This window comes from Pipistrellus hanaki, assembly GCF_964339955.1.
Source record: "Pipistrellus hanaki genome assembly, chromosome: 19".
NCBI lineage: Eukaryota > Metazoa > Chordata > Mammalia > Chiroptera > Vespertilionidae > Pipistrellus > Pipistrellus hanaki.
Window position 1 is genome coordinate 22,776,497 of NC_140521.1, and position 18,656 is coordinate 22,795,152.

Below are 18,656 nucleotides of genomic sequence, written 5' to 3' on the forward strand. Positions count from 1 at the left end.
TGTGGAGACCTTTTTGAGATGGAGATAGCTATCATAGGAGGGGACACGAAGATCATTCAGATTTTAACCTAACACTTGTTCTCTGCCTCGCTGGCCCTGGTATGCAGCCGTAACACAAGGCTTGCACTTCCTCTGTCTTTTCTGAAATACCTGTTTAATAAATTACAGTTTGACCCATTAATTGAATTAATAATTTCATTGAGGTGCCTTTTTCTGAAACATGCTGACGTTGCCACTGTAAATCAACTTGCTAAGATCAGCTTTTTGATTCTTTAATGCTCCTTTTAGTACGTGTAGAAATTGCCAGAGATAACCTATCTCTGAAAGCAAATGTCTTAGGCTTCTTTAAGAAATATAGAATGAAATTATTTGCTGTTGCTCATGGATTATTTCCTCAATTCTTGGAAAAGCTTTTGATTTCTGAAACTATTGGACTAGCTGTAATTTTTTATTTCCTGTTATACTCCTTCCAAAAAAAAAAAAAAAAAGTGGTCTAGTTCTCATTTAGATAAGTATTCTGATTCATCCAAGACGTCCCTCTAAATACAGAATACTAAAGTTCTTAAAAATTGAGACCAGGAACTTGTGCTCATCAAAACACTTGCAAGCAAAATCCATGAAACATCCTTGTCTTAAACACTCGTAAGAGAGGGCTTTTACACAGACAGACATGTGACAGACACCACTCCTTCCCCGCAGGCATGTGTCAGCTAAGCTCCTCACTCTTTGGACCTTGACCATTTCACTTTAGGATGTGGGTTCCCTAGTACAGAGTTTTGACAGGCACCTTACGCCTGTCTGTGTCCTGGTATGCTGGGATTTTCCATGGCTGCTTGGCACTTTGCAGCTGTGGTTCCTTCTTTGGAAAGGGAGTTGCAGATATGTGAGGTCCTGAAAGCCTGTGTGGTGTAGGAGCAGTCCTTCGTGGGTCACTCTTCGAGAAAATGGAAGATGAGGGTATTTCTCTGACAGAGGTAGTACGCCAGGCTTTTCCAGAAGTTTGGCACTATTAATATAAAGTATGTGAGATATGTTTATTTAACAAAGATGTATTGATTTTATTTCAAAGTTAGGTAAAGTTTTTTAATATATAAATATATTGAGTTGACAAAGTAGCGTGATTTCTATTTGATCTTTCACATTTTAACAGTTGCTTGGAAAAGATGCTAATTAATGAAGAGGAGCAGCCACTATTGGTGCATTTTCACAGATCGGTGCTTTATAAATAAAAATTGAAAGTAACTCCTAACACTGAATGGTTTGCTATCGAAAAAGTAATGATCTTCTGGTGCAGATACAGTTGCTTGCGGACCTGAGCCTTGGCCCTGGTGGGCAGTTTGGTCAGATTTTACAATCACTGTCAAAGAGTAGACAGCTGAACTCACACCACACCCAGCTTAGACAGTGTCACGGAAGATGAAGGAGCACCAGAGGGGAAGGACATTGCAGACTGGACTCAGTTAATTGTGTTTAAAATGCCAGACACCAACGAGTAACATGATTCCTTGCTGATCCCTTAACTCGAATTCATCCGACACCATGAAGCAGCCTGCATGTGAGGAATGGAAAGAGCATTCAGGGTCTCCAAGTGACAGCCTCTAACTAAAACAGGGTGGTGCCAGGCAGATTAGAGTGTTTAAAGCTGACACCATCATGGTTGTGATTTTGAGTGACAAAACCAAAGGAGAGAGAGGCCACATATTCCAGCTCTGGCGGAAAGCTAACCAGTCACCAGAGGGAAGCGAGCGTGCTGCGTGGAGCGCTCAGAGGAAGATGTTCACAGACAGGCCTTCCGTTTCCTGTGTAACATGCTAATAGAGCAAGCGTACCCTGATTCCGTCCCCTCTTTTTTAACATGTGCTGCATTGTTTGGAACATCAAGAATATTATGTAATAAAAGCTTGTTGATTATAATTTTTCCTGTTGGCTTTCTGGGAAGTAGCTGACCTGATTTTTCATGAGCTGAACTTCACTGTCTTTCTTGCTTTGCACCGCAACTCCAGTAACTTTTGTGCTGCTTCCATGGTGTCCGCTGGCATTTTGGCAAATTGCTCAGGGCTCATTTGAAAAGCAAGTTACCTATGCGATGTCTTAATGACCTCAAGCTCTTGCTAGCAACAGCCTTAGGAAAATCCAGAGTTCAGCTTGCCTGCAAACATTTCTCAGGTCTGCCATGACCAAATTTTAAGTTGTTAGATATTTGTTTTAAAAAATCTAATCTGCAACTTTTCTATATTTAGAAATTAAGCTGTTTATCATGCTTCAGTGATGAAGTGAGTTGATTGCATTTCATTCATTCGAGAAGATAGAGTTCTCATTTACAGTTGCCTTTTACTTTCAACCCAGCTAGCTGCTATTGTTTTTATTGTTTAAAGCTGGTAGTTGTATGCATTTATTTGGTATTTGCTTTTTCTGCTTGCTGTAGAAAAACACAGTCCCACTGCCAAACATTTCTTTCAGCTTCAAACTCTGCAGAGTGAAAATTCGAACCTCAGGAAACAGGCCTCAACCAAAATATATCAGGTGCAAACGGGTTCTGAGTACCCAGATACTTCCACCCACTCTTCCTTAAAGCGACGTCCGTCTGCCCGGGGCAGTCGACCCATGTCCATGTACGAGACGGGATCGGGCCAGAAGGCCTATCTCCCCGTGGGGGAAGCGAACCACCCCGAAGAGAGCAGGACGAGGCTGCAGCCGTTCCCTGCACACGTAAGTACCACCACTGGCGCTTCCCCGGCCCCTCTCTGCAGCCTGCCTCCTGCATTCCCTCCTCTGAACCTGGAGATGCCCGTGTCTCTGCTTCGCCACATTGGGCTATGCGAGTTGTGTTTGTGTTTTAACATGTTGACAGATGCTGTGGGAGCACCACAAGCAACAGGGTCTTTGGCCAAAAGTTCTCCCCTCCCTTTCTCTCCCTGTGGGAATTGTATTTTCTTATAACCAACTTTCTCCCCCATTCCCAAAAACAAAAACAAATTGTTAAGGTCGCCACTAGAAGGAAGTGCCATCTTCTTTGAGGTGGTTAAGACAGGTGCATGCCCCTTTATGAGCGAGAGCCCTTGGAATGCAAGGTGCCTCCTCTGCTCCTCCCAGCCGAGCAGGTGGCGTCTGTGGTGGCTCCACAGCTTCTGCACGTGTGGTCAGCGCGCCTGCTTTGCCTCTGCATCCCCTGCCGCCCCACTCTGGAGAAAGCACTGCTTTGTCCTTTCATAAGAATGAGGTGTAAACACTCTACATCGATTTTACAAGTGTTGTATTCCGAAGATTGTGTTTTGTAACAGGCTGCTAACATCTTATTTTACAATGGGATAATAATTGTGTTGTGAAATAATATATTTCTTCCAGATTGATTTATTTTAAAAATCTGTTTTGACCAAATGTCACAGATGTTGTGAACTTATGTGATAATTTTAGAGAATAATTTTTATCTTTTTGAATGTCACAGTTGTTATTTTTTTTCAGTCAAATTTTGTAAGAGTTTCCAAAAAATTCTCAGAAAATTCAAAGTAAAGAATGTGTATGCTCTAGTAAATTGATCCCTAGTTTAATTTTGTCCAGCTTTAGTGTGGTAAAAATTACTGTGTTGTTATATTGTAATGGGAGTATATTCAACTTTTTAAGTTGTTTGGGCTAAACATTCTAAAGCAGTTGATTTGATACTTTTGGTGTAATGGAATGTCATTGAACTAAATTAAAAAACTCGTTTTTGTATAACTGAAAACAAAATTTAAGAAAAGCAAACTTTGTTAGTTTTCATAGTATATATTTTTATTTTAGAAACACTTGGAATGTAAGAATGTCATTATTTTATTATTGTAAAAGGTTTATATCTACTAAAAAATAGATTGATAACATACCAACTTTTAATCATTCATATAGTTTTCTCATTTCATATTATCTGTCTTAATTAAAAATATTTGTGTAAGGCTATTTTTTTTAAATTATCGGCAAATTTGACAAATTATGCTAGATATTATCTTCTCCTTTATATTGAAGAAAATTCCTAGTAATTTCTGGAAGGCATTTCACTAAGGGATTAAACATGTCTGGGCATTTGTCATCGGCTAGTGTGGCTGTCAGCTGCCGATCACAGAAACTTCAGCACTGATCTCGAGGATTGAGTAGCTTTTTAGGACTCTTCCTGGGAAACCGGGTAGGTGGTAGGGCTTTTGTTGTATGTATTTTCCCGAGTGTGTTTCTTTTTCCCCTTTTAGATCGGGAGGAGTGCACTTGTGACCTCCTCTTCATCTCTGCCTTCCTTCCCCTCCACACTTTCCTGGTCCAGGGACGAAAGCACCCGAAGGGTTAAGTACACTCGGAATGGCCGGCGCTCTGGAGGAGGGGCAGCTCCTGGGCACTGTGTGTTTCTGGCCCTCCTGTCCTTCTGCTGATTGCCCTCTGTCCTGCATGAGGCAGCTCTGAGCAGCATGCATGGACACACGCACACGTCTGTGGGAGACAGCCACCCTTTCGTCTAACTCCACATTGCTCTGTTTCACGTACTATTTATTATAATCAAGTTCACAATTTACCCTATAACATTTATTCTGAGCTTACTGTCATTTTAAACAATCAGAATATTAGCTGGCTGCTGGTGAAATATTGTAGTAGGGCACATCTGTCAGATTAGTTCAGAGCTTCAGTTATCACATTAAAACTAGTATATTTGGACTAACTGAAACACCAAGACATCATGCTTTTTTATTTCTCTTAACCTCTTAACATACTTTGTCAGCACCATACTTGACAAACCAAGGTTTTGCCGTCCATGCGTCTCATGTAAGCATTGCAATACATAGCAGAATTAGAGGTCTCGGCAGCTGTTGGTATGAAACTGTTCACTTTATTAGTTAGTTGAGTCCAACTTCCTTTTTTGTTGTTGTTGTTTTAATCTTCACTTGAGGATATTTTTCCATTGATTTTTTAGGGAAAATTTGAAAAAAGAGGGAAAGACAGAAAGAAACATTGATGTGAGAGAAATACATCTATTGGTTACCTCCTGCATGAGCCCCAATCAGGGCTCAGGCCAGGAAGGAACCTGCAACTGAGATACGTGTCCTTGACTGGAATAGAACCGGACCCTTTGGTCCACAAGCTGATGCTCTATCCACTGATCCAAACTGGGTAGGGCTCAATTAATTAAAAAAAAAATTATTGATTTCAGAGAGGAAGGGAGAGGAAGAAATAGAAATATCAATGATGAGAGAGAATCATTGATTGGTACCTTCTGCATGCCTCCTGAGCCTGCAACTCAGGCATGTGCCCTGGTCAAGAATTGAACCATGACCTCCTGGTTCATAGCTTGACACAACCACTGAGCCACACTGGCCGGATTCCATTAATGTTTTTAGAGAGAATTTTTTATTTATTTTTTAATCAATGTGAGAGAGACAAATCAATTGGTTGCTTCTTGCTCGCTCCCCAACCAGGGCTGGGGATAGAATCTGGACCCTTTGAGGGACGGGCCGACATTCAACCACTTAACCACTGAGGCCAGAGCAAGTTCACTTTCTCATGTATAACTTGCATTCCCAGTAACAGTATACAATTCAGGCAAACTCCATTTAGAATAGCTATACCTAGTATTTTTTAAGTTGAGTCCAACTCCTCCATTCGCAGCCTTTTTTTTTTTTTTTTTTAGTTGATTTCAGAGACAGGAAGTGAGGAAGAGAGAGTGGTGGTAGGGATCAAACCACCACCTTTTGGTGCACAAGACAATGCTCTAACCAACTGGGTCACACCAACCAGGGTTATACCTGGCTTTTTGGTTTGTCAGTGAAAAGGTCCTAGGGATTGAGATGACATCCCGGCTCCCAAAGGCACTGCCATTTACAAAATAGTCTCATGCATGAAGAGCACATGGCAAGCTGAGACACCCTGGAAAGAACGAAAGCCTTGAAGACCTGCAGTCAGGTCCCCGCTCACTCTTTCTACCCCAGGGGGGTGGAGCTAAGTGAGAGGAGGAGCGGGAGCTGTGGGTGCGGGGCCACCTTTTCGGACACAGTGGGATCTGCACCTGGCCTTTTCCATGCCCTGCACACACGGAGGGATGATGAGTTGTTCTCTCCCACTGCCAATGCCACTTGGCACATCGGGCCCTTCAGGGGTTCTTTCCCGCAGCTTTGAAGCAGTCTACTGAAAAGAACACTAGTTACTTGAGGGAATCTCCAAGCCTTCTGAGCAGTTGTAAAAGGAACTGCAATGTTTTTTATTACAATATTTCAGTTAAACTAAGGGACAGTTAATAGAAATGAAATAGCTCATGAACTTTTAAGTGAACTTTTGTCCACTTTGAAATGAAAAAAACAAAACTTTTTTTCCCCCAGTAGTTTTGAGAATAATTGCAAGGACTGCTTTTTTTTTTTTTTTTTTTTTTTTAATATATTTTATTGATTTTTTTACAGAGAGGAAGGGAGAGAGATAGAGAGCTAGAAACATCGATGAAAGAGAAACATCGATCAGCTGCCTCCTGCACACCCCCCACTGGGGATGTGCCCATAACCAAGGTACATGCCCATGACCGGATCGAACCTGGGACCCCTCAGTCCGCAGGCTGACACTCTATCCACTGAGCAAAACCAGCTTTGGCAAGGACTGATTTTTGAAATGGAGTTTTATACAAGATTAACAATTAAGTCATTTAAACTGGTAATCCTGAATATTCCTGGAAGCTTTATCATGAGTTTAGGTTCATATGGGATATCTCTATTTTTAAAAAATTGCAAATCTTTAGAATAAACTGAACCAGCACCAGCTACTCAGTAACTTTTCTATTAACAGCTTTGAGAGAGCAGCACTTTTAACTAATGGTTCTTACCTCTGCATGATCACAATAATTTTTCACAAAATTAAATGCTGGCTAACTTGAAATCATATATATGTTTTTGCTGACAATAATGAAGAACTTAATTCGTAAGTAATTCATTTCCTGCCAAACATTATTTTCAGTACTGGAGAAATATTTCCTGAGTACTTTTATTAGATATATCAGTTATTACTCTTCTAAAATGTCTAAATGAAACTTGATACTTTTGATCATTGTGGTGGTAGTTCATTCTATTTGTAATTATCAAATTTATATTAAGGAAGGCAAAAAGGTCCATTATAAGATGTGAGATTTTCTGGGTATAATTCTATTTTCTAGAATTGTCCACTGGAGCAGCTCTGGATGAATTTTCCAGAATAATTATTTAAATGCAAGTCTTTCTATTACATTTACGTGTGTGTGTGTGTGTGTGTGTGTGTGTGTGTGTGTAAACTGAAGAAAAAGAAATGTAAAGATCAAACATTCCCTGTGAAAGGTAAGATGGGTGTTCTGTTTTGAGGTCACCTGTGAAGAGCTGCTTTCACTGTGCCCTGCACTGGACACGGGCCTGCCTTTGGTCTGCCATCTAGACTTCCAGCAGCCAGTGACTCACGGGGTGATTCGAGAAGCCAGATCAAAATGGGCAGCAAGTGAGGCAGAAATGGCTTTCTTGTAGGAGATACAAACGAAGGGATCTTAAAAGTCAATTTACAGAACTTAAACTCTCTAAGCCCATGGTCGGCAAACTGCGGCTCTCGAGCCACACATTAGTCAAATATCAACAGTACAACAATTGAAATTTCTTTTGAGAGCCAAATTTTTTAAACTTAAACTTCTTCTAACGCCACTTCTTCAAAATAAACTCGCCCAGGCCGTGGTATTTTGTGGAAGAGCCGCATGTGGCTTGCGAGCCGCAGTTTGCCGACCACTGCTCTAAGCTAACACTTTTAATCATTTGGCAGATGAATTTGAGTGGATAAAGTATGAATTTTAGGAGCCAGCACAAGTGTCTTCTATTGAAGTGGCTAAGACCGAATAGAGCATTTGGGGGACCGTGAAAGACCTCAGCAGACAGAGAAAGAGCGTTTTCTCCAGGAGAGGAAAGAGAAGCCCTGAGGATAGCAAGCAAACTGTGATGTGCATTGGAGCCTTCCCCTGGGGGCTGGCTGCCTGCCTGTCACATAAGGGCCTTCAGAGGACCAGGCAGCATTACAAATAAGGAGCAAATAATTAGATTTTATGTAGATTTTTCTTAAATTGACTTACTCTAAAGTAGCCACTCTTTTGGATGACACTGTTGGGTCTCCAGATGTTTAAATAAGGCTCTTAATTTACAGTTGACCCTCAAACAACATGGGGGTTGGAGTCACCTTGAAAGGCCCTGTACTTAGCAGTGTTGCCATTTGCTCAACACATTTTTATATTACTCTTAAATCTGCCTCCCGTTTTTTAATTTCCACAGTTGCATCAAATCTTTATATTTTGAGGGTTAGGTGCTTTGGGAAACAGATAAAAATGGTTGGAAATCAAGTATACACCAGGTTAATCTATTTTGATTCACAAACAACATGTGGCAATCAATCAATACTGGTTTTCTGCTCTGATAACCCCCTCTGAGGAGATCCGGAGAGCCTCAGCGCCCAGGCCTGGGATGTTGGAGGTAGCAGGGGGCCTGGGCTCTAGGTCCTGTTTTCTGCCGAGTCTGTGGCCTTGGGTGTGTCACTTCTCACCTGGTGTTAGATAGATAATGTGCAGGCAGCTTCCAGTGCTGAAGCTCAGTGGTGTCTGAGTGCAGGCGTTTTGCTGTTCAGTGGGACTCACTGTATCGTAGTTAAACTCATGCCCCTTAGAGAATGAGACGTGGGTGTGTTGCCTTGTGTGTGTGCATTAGTTTGTACCAAGGATCTGCTTATGGAGTAGCCACTGAGCTGAGAATGGCGCACAGAGAAAAGAGTATTTCTGTACCCACTGCTCCTCTTTCACTAGGTTTTCAGTAGAGGGTTGGCTCCGTCCCAGATGAGGGCCGGGCCATGCAGTGGTGATTCCTGGAGAAGGGGCTCCTCAGTGGTGTCTGATGCTCGGAACCAATGGTCCCCTTTTCTCTCTTGCAGGCGTCCAGGCTGGAGAAGCAGAACAGCACACCTGAAAGTGACTATGACAACACTCCCAACGACACGGACGCAGATGACATGGGGTACACTGCAGGGGGCGTGCCGGGGTCGGGCTCTGAAACCAGATACTAGCCAGCCGTGCCAGGAGCCGTAGTTCATCACCTGCACCTCTTTTCTCTGTTCCCAAAAGTCTTCAAATATTGAGGCAATGGTTCATAGGTCAACACCTCTTCTCATCACACGTCATTGCCACGGGGTCTTATTTTCCTTTACCAGCACATGTTATGTCTCTACGTCTCTGAACTGTGCTTCAAATCAGTCCTTCCCTTTAAGTCGCTGTTAGGTTATATTCTGCATTTTTACCCCATGGGACTGGCTCAATTAGGGATGGCTTTCTAATCACACTCCCTCCCCGTTCGTTATTCCTGCCTTTCCTCATCTTCCCCCTTTCTGCAAGAGTCATCATTCCCAGTCCCCTAGTGAACGGAAGAGCCTCCATGTGCGCTATGCTGCCTGTGGGTGAACAGCCTTACCACGAGTCTCCTGCCAGACAGGATAGAGGGAACCACAGAAGCAGCCTGCTCTGTGTTCAGCAAATGCAAGCGGGGCTCCTAGTGCAGACACAGATAAGCACCTGCTGCATTTAGCCTCTTCTGTGATGTCCACAGGTCAAGCAGGAAGGGGAGGCAGAGGAGTATGGTGTGGCAAGGCGATGGCTCAATACCGGACATGGCAGAGCCCTCCATCGCCCCGAGCCCCAGCCTCCCCAGCACCGAAGACGTCATCCGAAAAACTGAGCAGATCACCAAAAACATCCAGGAGCTCTTGCGAGCAGCCCAGGAAAACAAACATGACAGGTAGGGCTTCACTCCTGGGAGGCTGCCCACGCTCTGCGGGGCGCTCAAGTCAGGAACGGGGTTTCGTCAATGTCCTAATTTCAAAGGGTTTTTAAAATTTCACATAACAGGTTTAAGAACAAATTTGTAAATTTAGGTTTGTTTTTTTACATGTTGTTTTCAGTTTTTCATTCTTCTTAGGAAGTATGAATATAAATGTCTCTAGGAATAGAATCGTGGTGTGGTTGGGACAGTGATATTCCTGTTCTAGGCAGAGAAGGGAGGGAAGCTCCTGAGAACTTGCTCTTAATTCTTCCCGGCACCACTGCTCCCTGGGCTTGCCTTCGCTAGCCAGTTTGCCGACGTAAAGATATCCTGCCATGACCCTGACTCTCATGTCTCCCGCGTGTACCTGTGCTTATGTGTGTATGAAACGTCTAAGACACGTGGTTTACCAATAAAATTGCTCGAATCACCATTCACATAACTGTTGCTCGTTCTGAGCAGAACCATATTGAGCAGAGCCAGTTCTTAGCATAGGAAGGGACTGGCTCTTGTTCTGATGCATTCTTTTCTCTGAGAACTTCCTTTCAGCTAATTGTCTGGGTGGCATCCTAGTTTCATGTTGCTTACATTGCAGTGTTCTCTTCGGTAATTGTAAAAAATACAATTACCTGCCCTACGGCCATTTCTGGCTTTAAAGATCGCAGTATGGTGCTTGGTACAATTTGGAAATTTTTTACTTTTTAATGTATAGATTTATTCAATAAATGTCATGATCTGATTTCTTTTTTAAGACCATGAGAGCCCTGCTGGTGTGGAATGAAGGGTCTCGGGTTTGATTCCCAGCTAAGGGCACCTGCCTCTGTTGCAGGTTCTTTTTTGTTTGTTTTTCATTTTGTTTGTGTTTTCTTTTTTTCGGTTGCAGGTTTGATCCCCTGCTTCAACCGTGTGTAGAAAAGGCAGCCAATTGCTGTGTCTTCCTCACATCAATGTTTCTCTCGCTCTCCCCATCCTCCCTTCCTTCCACTCTCTCTAAAAATCAATGAAAAAAATATCCTCTGGTGAGGTTTTAAAAAAAAAAAAACCATGAGAAATGATGGAAAGATTTTAATCATTAGCTCATTCTTTTGCTTTAAACCAGAACTGGTATAGAGAATTTATATTTTACAACTTGTTTGATGTTCTATTAAAATTTCTGGTTACTTAGATATTCAAGGCACTTTTTTTTTTTTTAAATATATTTTATTGATTTTGTACAGAGAGAAAGGGAGAGAGATAGAGAGTTAGAAACATCGATGAGAGAGAGTCATCGATCAGCTGCCTCTTGCACACCCCCTACTGGGGATATGCCCACAACCAAGGTACATGCTCTTGACTGGAATCGAACCCGGGACCCTTCAGTCCCCAAGCCGACGCTCTATCCATTGAGCCAAACCGGTTTCGGCTCAAGACGCTTTTATTCACAACTTTGTATTGTACAAATTAAACCCAGGCCTTTTCCTCCTGTTGACCCATTGCTTGTGTTATCTTAAGTAGACCAATAGCCTACGTGGGCACATTCAGGCTTGGTCCTGGTCCCCTGGTCTAAGCCCCTGACCGTCCCTCAGCCTGGTTCTATCCCCTGCCTACATCTCTCTCCCGCACTCACATGCACAGGAAATTACACAATTCAGGATTACTACATATTATGCACAAAAGCCTTTTTGGGAAAAGATAATTTGAAGAACACCCTCTGATAATGGAGGAGGACTTCATTGATCTGTGTGTGCTTTCTTTTGCCGCTTATTCGGGACTTTTCTCAAATGTCTTAAAATGAATGAATTTTTGAGAGATGACCTTAGGAAAAATATCTTCTTTGTGTAGTAAGGGAAAAGGGTGAATTATATTTTTGGATCAACAAGAAAACCCTAACCAGCAAAATGTAAAACGCATATGGATAACATACAACTCAAAATAGATGTGTTCTCAGTAAATGTGATATTAGTGGGCACACTAGTGCAAGAAACGTTGTGTCTGACACAGGGGCTGCTGGGGACATTGCCTTTTCCTCTGAGTGTCCGTGTGACCAGATGGATTGTTGCCCCTTGAAATTGGCAAGTTAAGTAACTCCTTAAGCGCTGGCATTTTGCTATTACATGGTGTGTGGTGCTAACTGCTCACAAAGTTAAAAGTGAGGATTTCCCATTCGAAGGCATTATGAAATAATACAAACCATTTTCTTGAAATGTGATGGTTTCATTAAAATGTAAGCAGTCTTTTTTTTCTGAATAAGTTTTTTTTCCCCAATTACAGTTGACTTTCAGTAATATTTTATTTTAGTTTTCTGTGTATAGCTTAGTGGTTAGACATTTATATAATTTACAAAGTAATCCCCCACCTGGCACCATTTTAAATGTAGGCATTCTTTATTAAAAATAGCTTTGATACTAGATTTCTTACAAAGATGAAGTACAGAGGTTGCTGATTACAATTTGTAAGCAGAAGCCAACTTCATGAGCTGAAAAATGGGGAAAGAATGTTTCTTGAAGGTGTTGAGTGCTAGGATGGATGTTGAAGACATTTGGCTTTGTCTTAGGAGGGAAATTTTAAAACGTAGCCGTGTGGGTTCTTGGTGAGGCCGAACCTTTGTATTCACACCCTGTTTCCCAGCATGGTGGAACGGCTCCCAAGGCCTTTCCCCAGGCCCATCTCCCTCCCGGCCTGCCGCCATTTCTGGACGTGGGGGCAGCGAGGCACCGAAGAGCTGTCACGTAACACCATGTTCAGTTTGTCTCTGTCTCTGCCCCTTTTGACATGTACTCAGGGCAGAAATAGAACATTTTTAAGGTGCAGGAAACTAACCCCATATGTTGCTTGTCATAATGCCAATAGTAAGAACCATAAATGAAACCACAGTCTCAAATATTCCAGTTCTCATCACCTAAGAAGTCAGAATCACCAGTCATCAGTGAAAAGGGGCTTGCTGTTTAGAAAAAAAAGTGTGAATTCATTGCCTCGTGCAGGAGGGGCCTGGGGTGTGGAGTGAGAGTCCTGGGCGTGGAGGCTGGGGGGCAGGGCTGAGGACCTGGACAAGTTGCTTGGAGGCTGGGGGGCAGCTGCAGGACCCTGGACAAGGTGGTCTCCTCTCCAGGACTCCGCGCCCGACTTTAAACAACGGGTGTGGTGGCAGCACCTCGTAGGGCTATTGGGGGGATGGCATGAGTCTTTGCAAAGCCCTGAGAACGGAGCCCTGCACGAACGGCGGGGGATGGCAGATTTAATGCACTTCGTTGTCTTTGAGCTTGTCCACAAGCAAAGAGCTGGCTGTGCTCATAGCTTTTTGTTGTTGTTGTTAATCCTCATCTGAGGATATTTTCCCATTGGTTTTTCGGGAGAGCGGAAGAGAGAGGGAAAGACAGAAACATCGATGTGAGAGAAACACATCAATTGGTTGCCTCCTGCATGAGCCCTGACCAAGGCCTGGGCTGGGAGGAGCCTGCAACCAAGCTATGTGCTCCTGACCGGAATCGAACCCAGGACCTTTTGGTCCACAGGCTGATGCTCTGTCTGCTGAGCCAAACCGGCTAGGGCCGTAGCATTTTATTACAAAGTCCTGGTAGCGTTATGAGGAAGTGAATAAGTGATGGAGCAAGTAGATGACGCTGATCTCAGTGCCTCCTCTTTGTCCAAAGTAAAGCTTTAGACGTCCCAACAGTTCAGATGCATTGAATGAAACGAATTTAGAAATGTCTGTAGGTTTTTGCTTTTTAAAAATATATTTATAGCCGAAACCAGTTTGGCTCAGTGGATAGAGCATCGGCCTGCGGACTGAAAGGTCCCAGGTTTGATTCTGGTCAGGGGCATATGCCTTGGTTGCAGGCACATCCCCGGTAGTGGGTATGCAAGAGGCAGCTGGTCGATGTTTCTCTCTCATCGACGTTTATAACTCTCTATCCCTCTCTCTTCCTCTCTGTATAAAATCAATAAAATATATTTAAAAAAAAAAATAATAAAAAATATATATATATATATATATATATATATATATATATATATATATATTAATTTCAAAGAGGAAGGGAGAGGGAGAGATAGAAATATCAGTGATGAGAGATCGTCATTGATCGGCTATCTCCTGCTGGGTATGTGCCCTGACTGGGAATTGAACCATGACCTCCTGGTTCATAGGTCGATGCTCAACAACTGAGCCAAGTCAGCTGAGCTGTCTGTTAGTTTTTGTTGTTGTTGTTGTTGTTGTTTTGTGTTTTTTTAAAAATATATTTTATTGATTTTTTACGGAGAGGAAGGGAGAGAGATAGAGAGCTAGAAACGTCGATGAGAGAGAAACATCGACCAGCTGCCTCTTGCACACCCCCTACCGGGGATGTGCCTGCAACCAAGGTACATGCCCTTCACCGGAATCGAACCCGGGACCTTTCAGTCCGCAGACCGACTCTCTACCACTGAGCCAAACCGGTTTCGGCTGTCTGTTAGTTTTTAAGTGTTGAGGTGCAGGCTCCAATTCTAAAGTATTTTTTTAATACTTTATTTTTAACTTCTGTGGCCTTTTGCATGGAAATCCTTATTTTGTTTTCAAGAAATTGGGAAGATGAGAAGTAAATGGCCAGCTTGCGGGGTGTGAATATCTGTGCAGACTGTTTGTGGCCCCCCTGGCCAGTGGTGCAATGTTGCCTGTGCTTCACACCCGGAGACTGTCTTGTCAGATGGGATGGACTTTCAGGAAAGGAGAGGGGACTGTCTGTAACCAGGTGCCTCCTGCTGTGTGGGCCCCAGCGGCTGGCCTTGGCCTCCACCCCTTCGTTAGGGAACAGCCATGGAACTGTGCTGGCCCCGGAGTGCTTCTGTCTCTGAATTATTCTCCTGTCTTCGAATAACCTTTTCAATATCCTTGCAGTTATAGTCCCTGCTCAGAGAGGATACACCTGGCTGTTACAGAAATGGCAGCGTTATTTCCCAAAGTAAGTCACTTCCTACTTACTTGGTTCAGATCCTTTTAAAAAACTGCAAGAAATTTCTTCATTACCTTGATACATTATTCTTTTTGTGTCACAAAGAGTCACATCTGTAAACAGTCAGATACAGTATTGAAATATTTTTGTTCTACATGAACACTGGTTTTAATAAGACAAGAATGTCTGAACCCAGTGCTGAAATGCAACGCATTAATAGAATAAAAACAAAGCATTAATAGAACAAAATTAATAAAATCAAATCTGGAATATTTTACCTAAGTGGAATAATATTTTTCAGAGCCTACCTCAGGATAGCACATCCTACTAAAATGATATTGCATGCACTTTGACCTTTGAGTGAGAGCACTTTGGCATCTCATAGCCACCAGGGGTTGCAAAGTGTGCAGTGCTCTGAGCACCCCGTGGAAAGGTGCATGAAAAGGAGCAGCTGACGTTTTCAGATGTTTGTTCCACTCTTGGATGTCCACCTGCACCTCCTGGCCAACGGGCTGTGTTTTCTTTTAGAAACCCAAGTCTGACACGGTGAAGACTTCCCTCCACTTGCTGACATCCAGTGCCTACCGCCTGCAGTTAGAATGCAAGAAGGCCCTTCCGGGGGACTGCAGCCCGCCCTCGGACATCCAGCTGGTCACCCAGCAGGTCATCCAGTGTGCCTACGACATCGCCAAGGCCGCCAAACAGCTGGTCACCATCACCACCAAAGAGAACAACAACTGAGTTATTTTCTGGGCTTTTCAAAGTCCCGTTACAAATTTAGATGTGGAACTCGCCATTTTTATCAGAAACAAACATTTAATGAAAGCTTAAAACTTTTTTGGGAAAAAAATTCAGTATTATTTTTGCATGTTTTCTAACAAATTTTCAATTATTAATTTAACCCACTTGCCTTATTTTGTGACTGTTTGCCAGTTTCTCTGATGCTCTGTTGTGCGGTCAGTGACTGTTGAGTTTATGATCATGGACATCCAAAAGCATAGCTTCGTTGTTGCAAGTTCGTTACCATCTATCCAGCCCTTAAACCCCTGCCGGTGTTAAAACTCTAGTGAGACTTTTTAGTAAAACATTTTCTTGAGAGAGTTGGGTAAAAAAAACAAACCAACATTATCTGTTCCCTACCAAGCATTGTGCAATATAAGTGAATTTTCTAACTTGTTGCAAAAATCTCTTAAGTTTGGAGTATCTCCAAGCATGTATGAAAAGGACTGCCACTTTCTAAAAATAGCATAACGATTTCTCTTGGAAGGAAACAATGAATTGCTCCATTTCTTTTCACTGTTCTATCATGAGATGTTCTTTTTCTATCTTGATCTTCTATTTTACTATCATCCTGAAGTCTCTGTGGCATCAGATAAGCACTCATCCTCCACATATGTGTCACTTGGCCACATGCTAGTAGGGGCATGGCCACGTTATCACACGTGGCCTCCTGCTCTGCCTTATCACAGGAACCAGACTTTCCTTCCCACAGGCAGCGGCCATTGCTCCTCCTGCGCCACCCTTCCCGCCCGGCACTGCCCTGGGAGAGAAACCCTCCGCTTCCGGCCTTGTAGGCACCTCTCTCTCATCCAGAACTCGGTTACTCCTCTGACCACGGAAAGCCTTCTCGAGACCTGCTTCGCATAGCTCGTCCCCTTTAAGAACTTCTTGTGAGGTGAGATTATACAGTCGTCTGGTTTTATTTCTTTTTCACTACCTTGCTGGTTTTTAAAAGTTTGACCTTAGCTTTCAAGAATTCCTTAGAGAGTGTTCTGCTGACTAGCAGCTGCCCCAAAGCTATGGAAGCACAGGTGTCAGCTCTGGGGCCCAGTCAGGTGTTTCCTCCGCAGCTAGAGACCTCCCTGTCCTGCGTGCTGAGCACATCCCGTGCCTGCTGACCGCCGCTCTGTGGGCTCAGCTCGGACCGGCCCAGAGGCCGGGCCGTAGTGAGGTGGAGCAGGGGGTGAGCAGGTGCGGCGTGGGCACAGGGGCAGCGGGGGCCCGGCACACCCACGGACGGGCACAGCAGCCCCCAGCTCCACTCGGGCTGCCCGGTGTAAAGTGGGTCCGGGTTGCCAGAGCATTTATTTCTCAAAAGACTCCAGGAATCTGGGTGTTTTGTGCCATCTCTGTTTATAATGCTGGCGACGACTCAGGCATTTCACAGCACGTGTGGGCGAGCGCTGGTCTCAGGCAGCAAGCTGGTGCGAGGCGGCTTCCCTGGTCCCACCTGGGTTAGCCTCTGAGCCATGCCCGTGCTGGGCCACCCCTTCCTCCCTTTGCCCAAGTATTCTGCCCCGTAGTGAGGAGGTCACAGCTATCCAAGTGGCCTCAGTGCATGCTGAACAAGCTGCCCTGTCAGAGCTGCTGGACTCACACTCGGCTTTGTAGCCTGATCGTAAACTGTCAGGAAAGGAGCGCCCTGAGGGCGTTTGCTGGACGGTCACTGTGGACGCTCCTGCCGGGCTCCCGTCACCGTCGTTGGGGACAGCGTCCGTTCTCCAGAAGACTCGTCCACGTGCTGATCGCCACCCTAAGTGCCCGCTCGCCGATGCCCGGGGTGCTCCTGACCAGCCCCCGCCCCGCGGGAAAGCCAGGCTGAGCTGGCCTCGTCTCGCAAACGCCGCCTCCACGGGGCGCGGGCCCTCAGGAAGGGCCAGCGGCGATCTGGAGCTGGTGACCGGGCCCGGAGGACCGGTTTCCGACTGTCATCTGCGGTGGGCGAGGTGGTGTCTTCCTCAGACACGACCTGCGATGAAGGGCTGCTCTGCCCGAGGAAGGCCGGCACGCGCAGATCCGAGCTCGCGGTTGTAAGAACACCGCGGGGTTCGCCGTGGGCATCGATGCCAGGATCCGGGAAGAAGTTCCAGGTGGCGAGACGCACGGTGCTAGGAGGCCGCCGGCTTCCTCTGCACCCCGTTCCTCAGCCCCAGCCCCAGCCCCAGCCTCAGCCCCAGCCCCAGCCCCAGCCCCAGCCCCAGCCTCAGCCTCAGCCTCAGCCCCAGCCTCAGCCCCAGCCTCAGCCTCAGCCCCAGCCTCAGCCCCAGCCCCAGCCCCAGCCTCAGCCCCAGCCTCAGCCTCAGCCCCAGCCCCAGCCCCAGCCTCAGCCCCAGCCTCAGGAGGCCCGGCAGGCCCTGTCCTGGGCGGACGGCACCGTGTCTGCACGACGCTCACCGCTTTTTGCACATGGGTCCCACAGCCTTGCACTAATGTCTGTCCTGATGTCTGTCCTCCCTGTTCTCAGTGCCCCTCCCCAGAGCCCGTAGGTCAGAGGTGCCCTTACACAGCGGGCGCTTGGCTGGGGCGGCGGCTCCACCGGAGCTCGGGAACTGAAGGCACCTCTGCCTCAATGCAAATGGTTCTGATTTGCCAAAGAGCAGTCGGGCCCACAGACCCCCACTGCCCGCCTTGCAGTGGGAGCTGCAGACGCACAGCTCGGAGCTGCCGGGCCTCAGGCGTCTGGGCGGGAGCCGGTGAGGCTGCCGGTGGTCCCACAGCAGCTGCGAGCTCCTCGCACAGCATCTTCCTTCCGTCCCGGGGAAGGTCACCCTGTTTTTACAAAAGAAAATGCTGCACAGGAATCCTGAGATGCCTTTTATGGAAATGTGTTACCGATGTCACCTTCCTTCTGCACTTCTTGTGTTTATTGTACATTCTATTCCTGTAATTATTGTACAACCCTGTAAGCATTGTAAAATTGTTCTGGAAGTTGTGCCTGCTAGTTATGCAATAAACAGGCTCTGTAACAGTCTCTGTGGTAATCCTGTGTTTCCCATCATACTCACCTCAGCCCAGCCCCGTCTCCCGAGGCAGCACTGAGTGAGGATGCTTCGCCCTGCGCTGTGTATGGGCTGGTGCCCTTTCTCCTGCTCTGTCCTCGCAGCTCGCTTTGCTGGGAAGCCCGCCTGGGGTATCAGCCTCAGGTGTCTTCTCAGGACGAGCTCTGTTTGTT

At 45.3% G+C, this 18,656-nt stretch overlaps 1 protein-coding gene across 10 annotated transcripts in view; it reads left to right on the forward strand.

Moving 5' to 3' along the window:
- Positions 1–18,455, forward strand: part of GIT2 (GIT ArfGAP 2) — a 64,151-nt gene extending 45,696 nt beyond the window's left edge. For 4 of the 10 annotated variants that reach the window (XM_084868290.1, XM_084868289.1, XM_084868293.1 and 1 more), the window contains 6 exons: positions 2,461–2,709; positions 4,215–4,304; positions 8,917–8,999; positions 9,585–9,773; positions 14,650–14,713; positions 15,233–15,978. In XM_084868290.1, the coding sequence (XP_084724416.1) occupies positions 2,461–2,709; positions 4,215–4,304; positions 8,917–8,999; positions 9,585–9,773; positions 14,650–14,713; positions 15,233–15,445 (888 nt within the window). In that variant the 3' untranslated portion in view covers positions 15,446–15,978. The other 6 variants (XM_084868291.1, XM_084868295.1, XM_084868292.1 and 3 more) reach the window with 3 other exon arrangements.
- Positions 18,456–18,656: the final 201 nt, after the last annotated feature.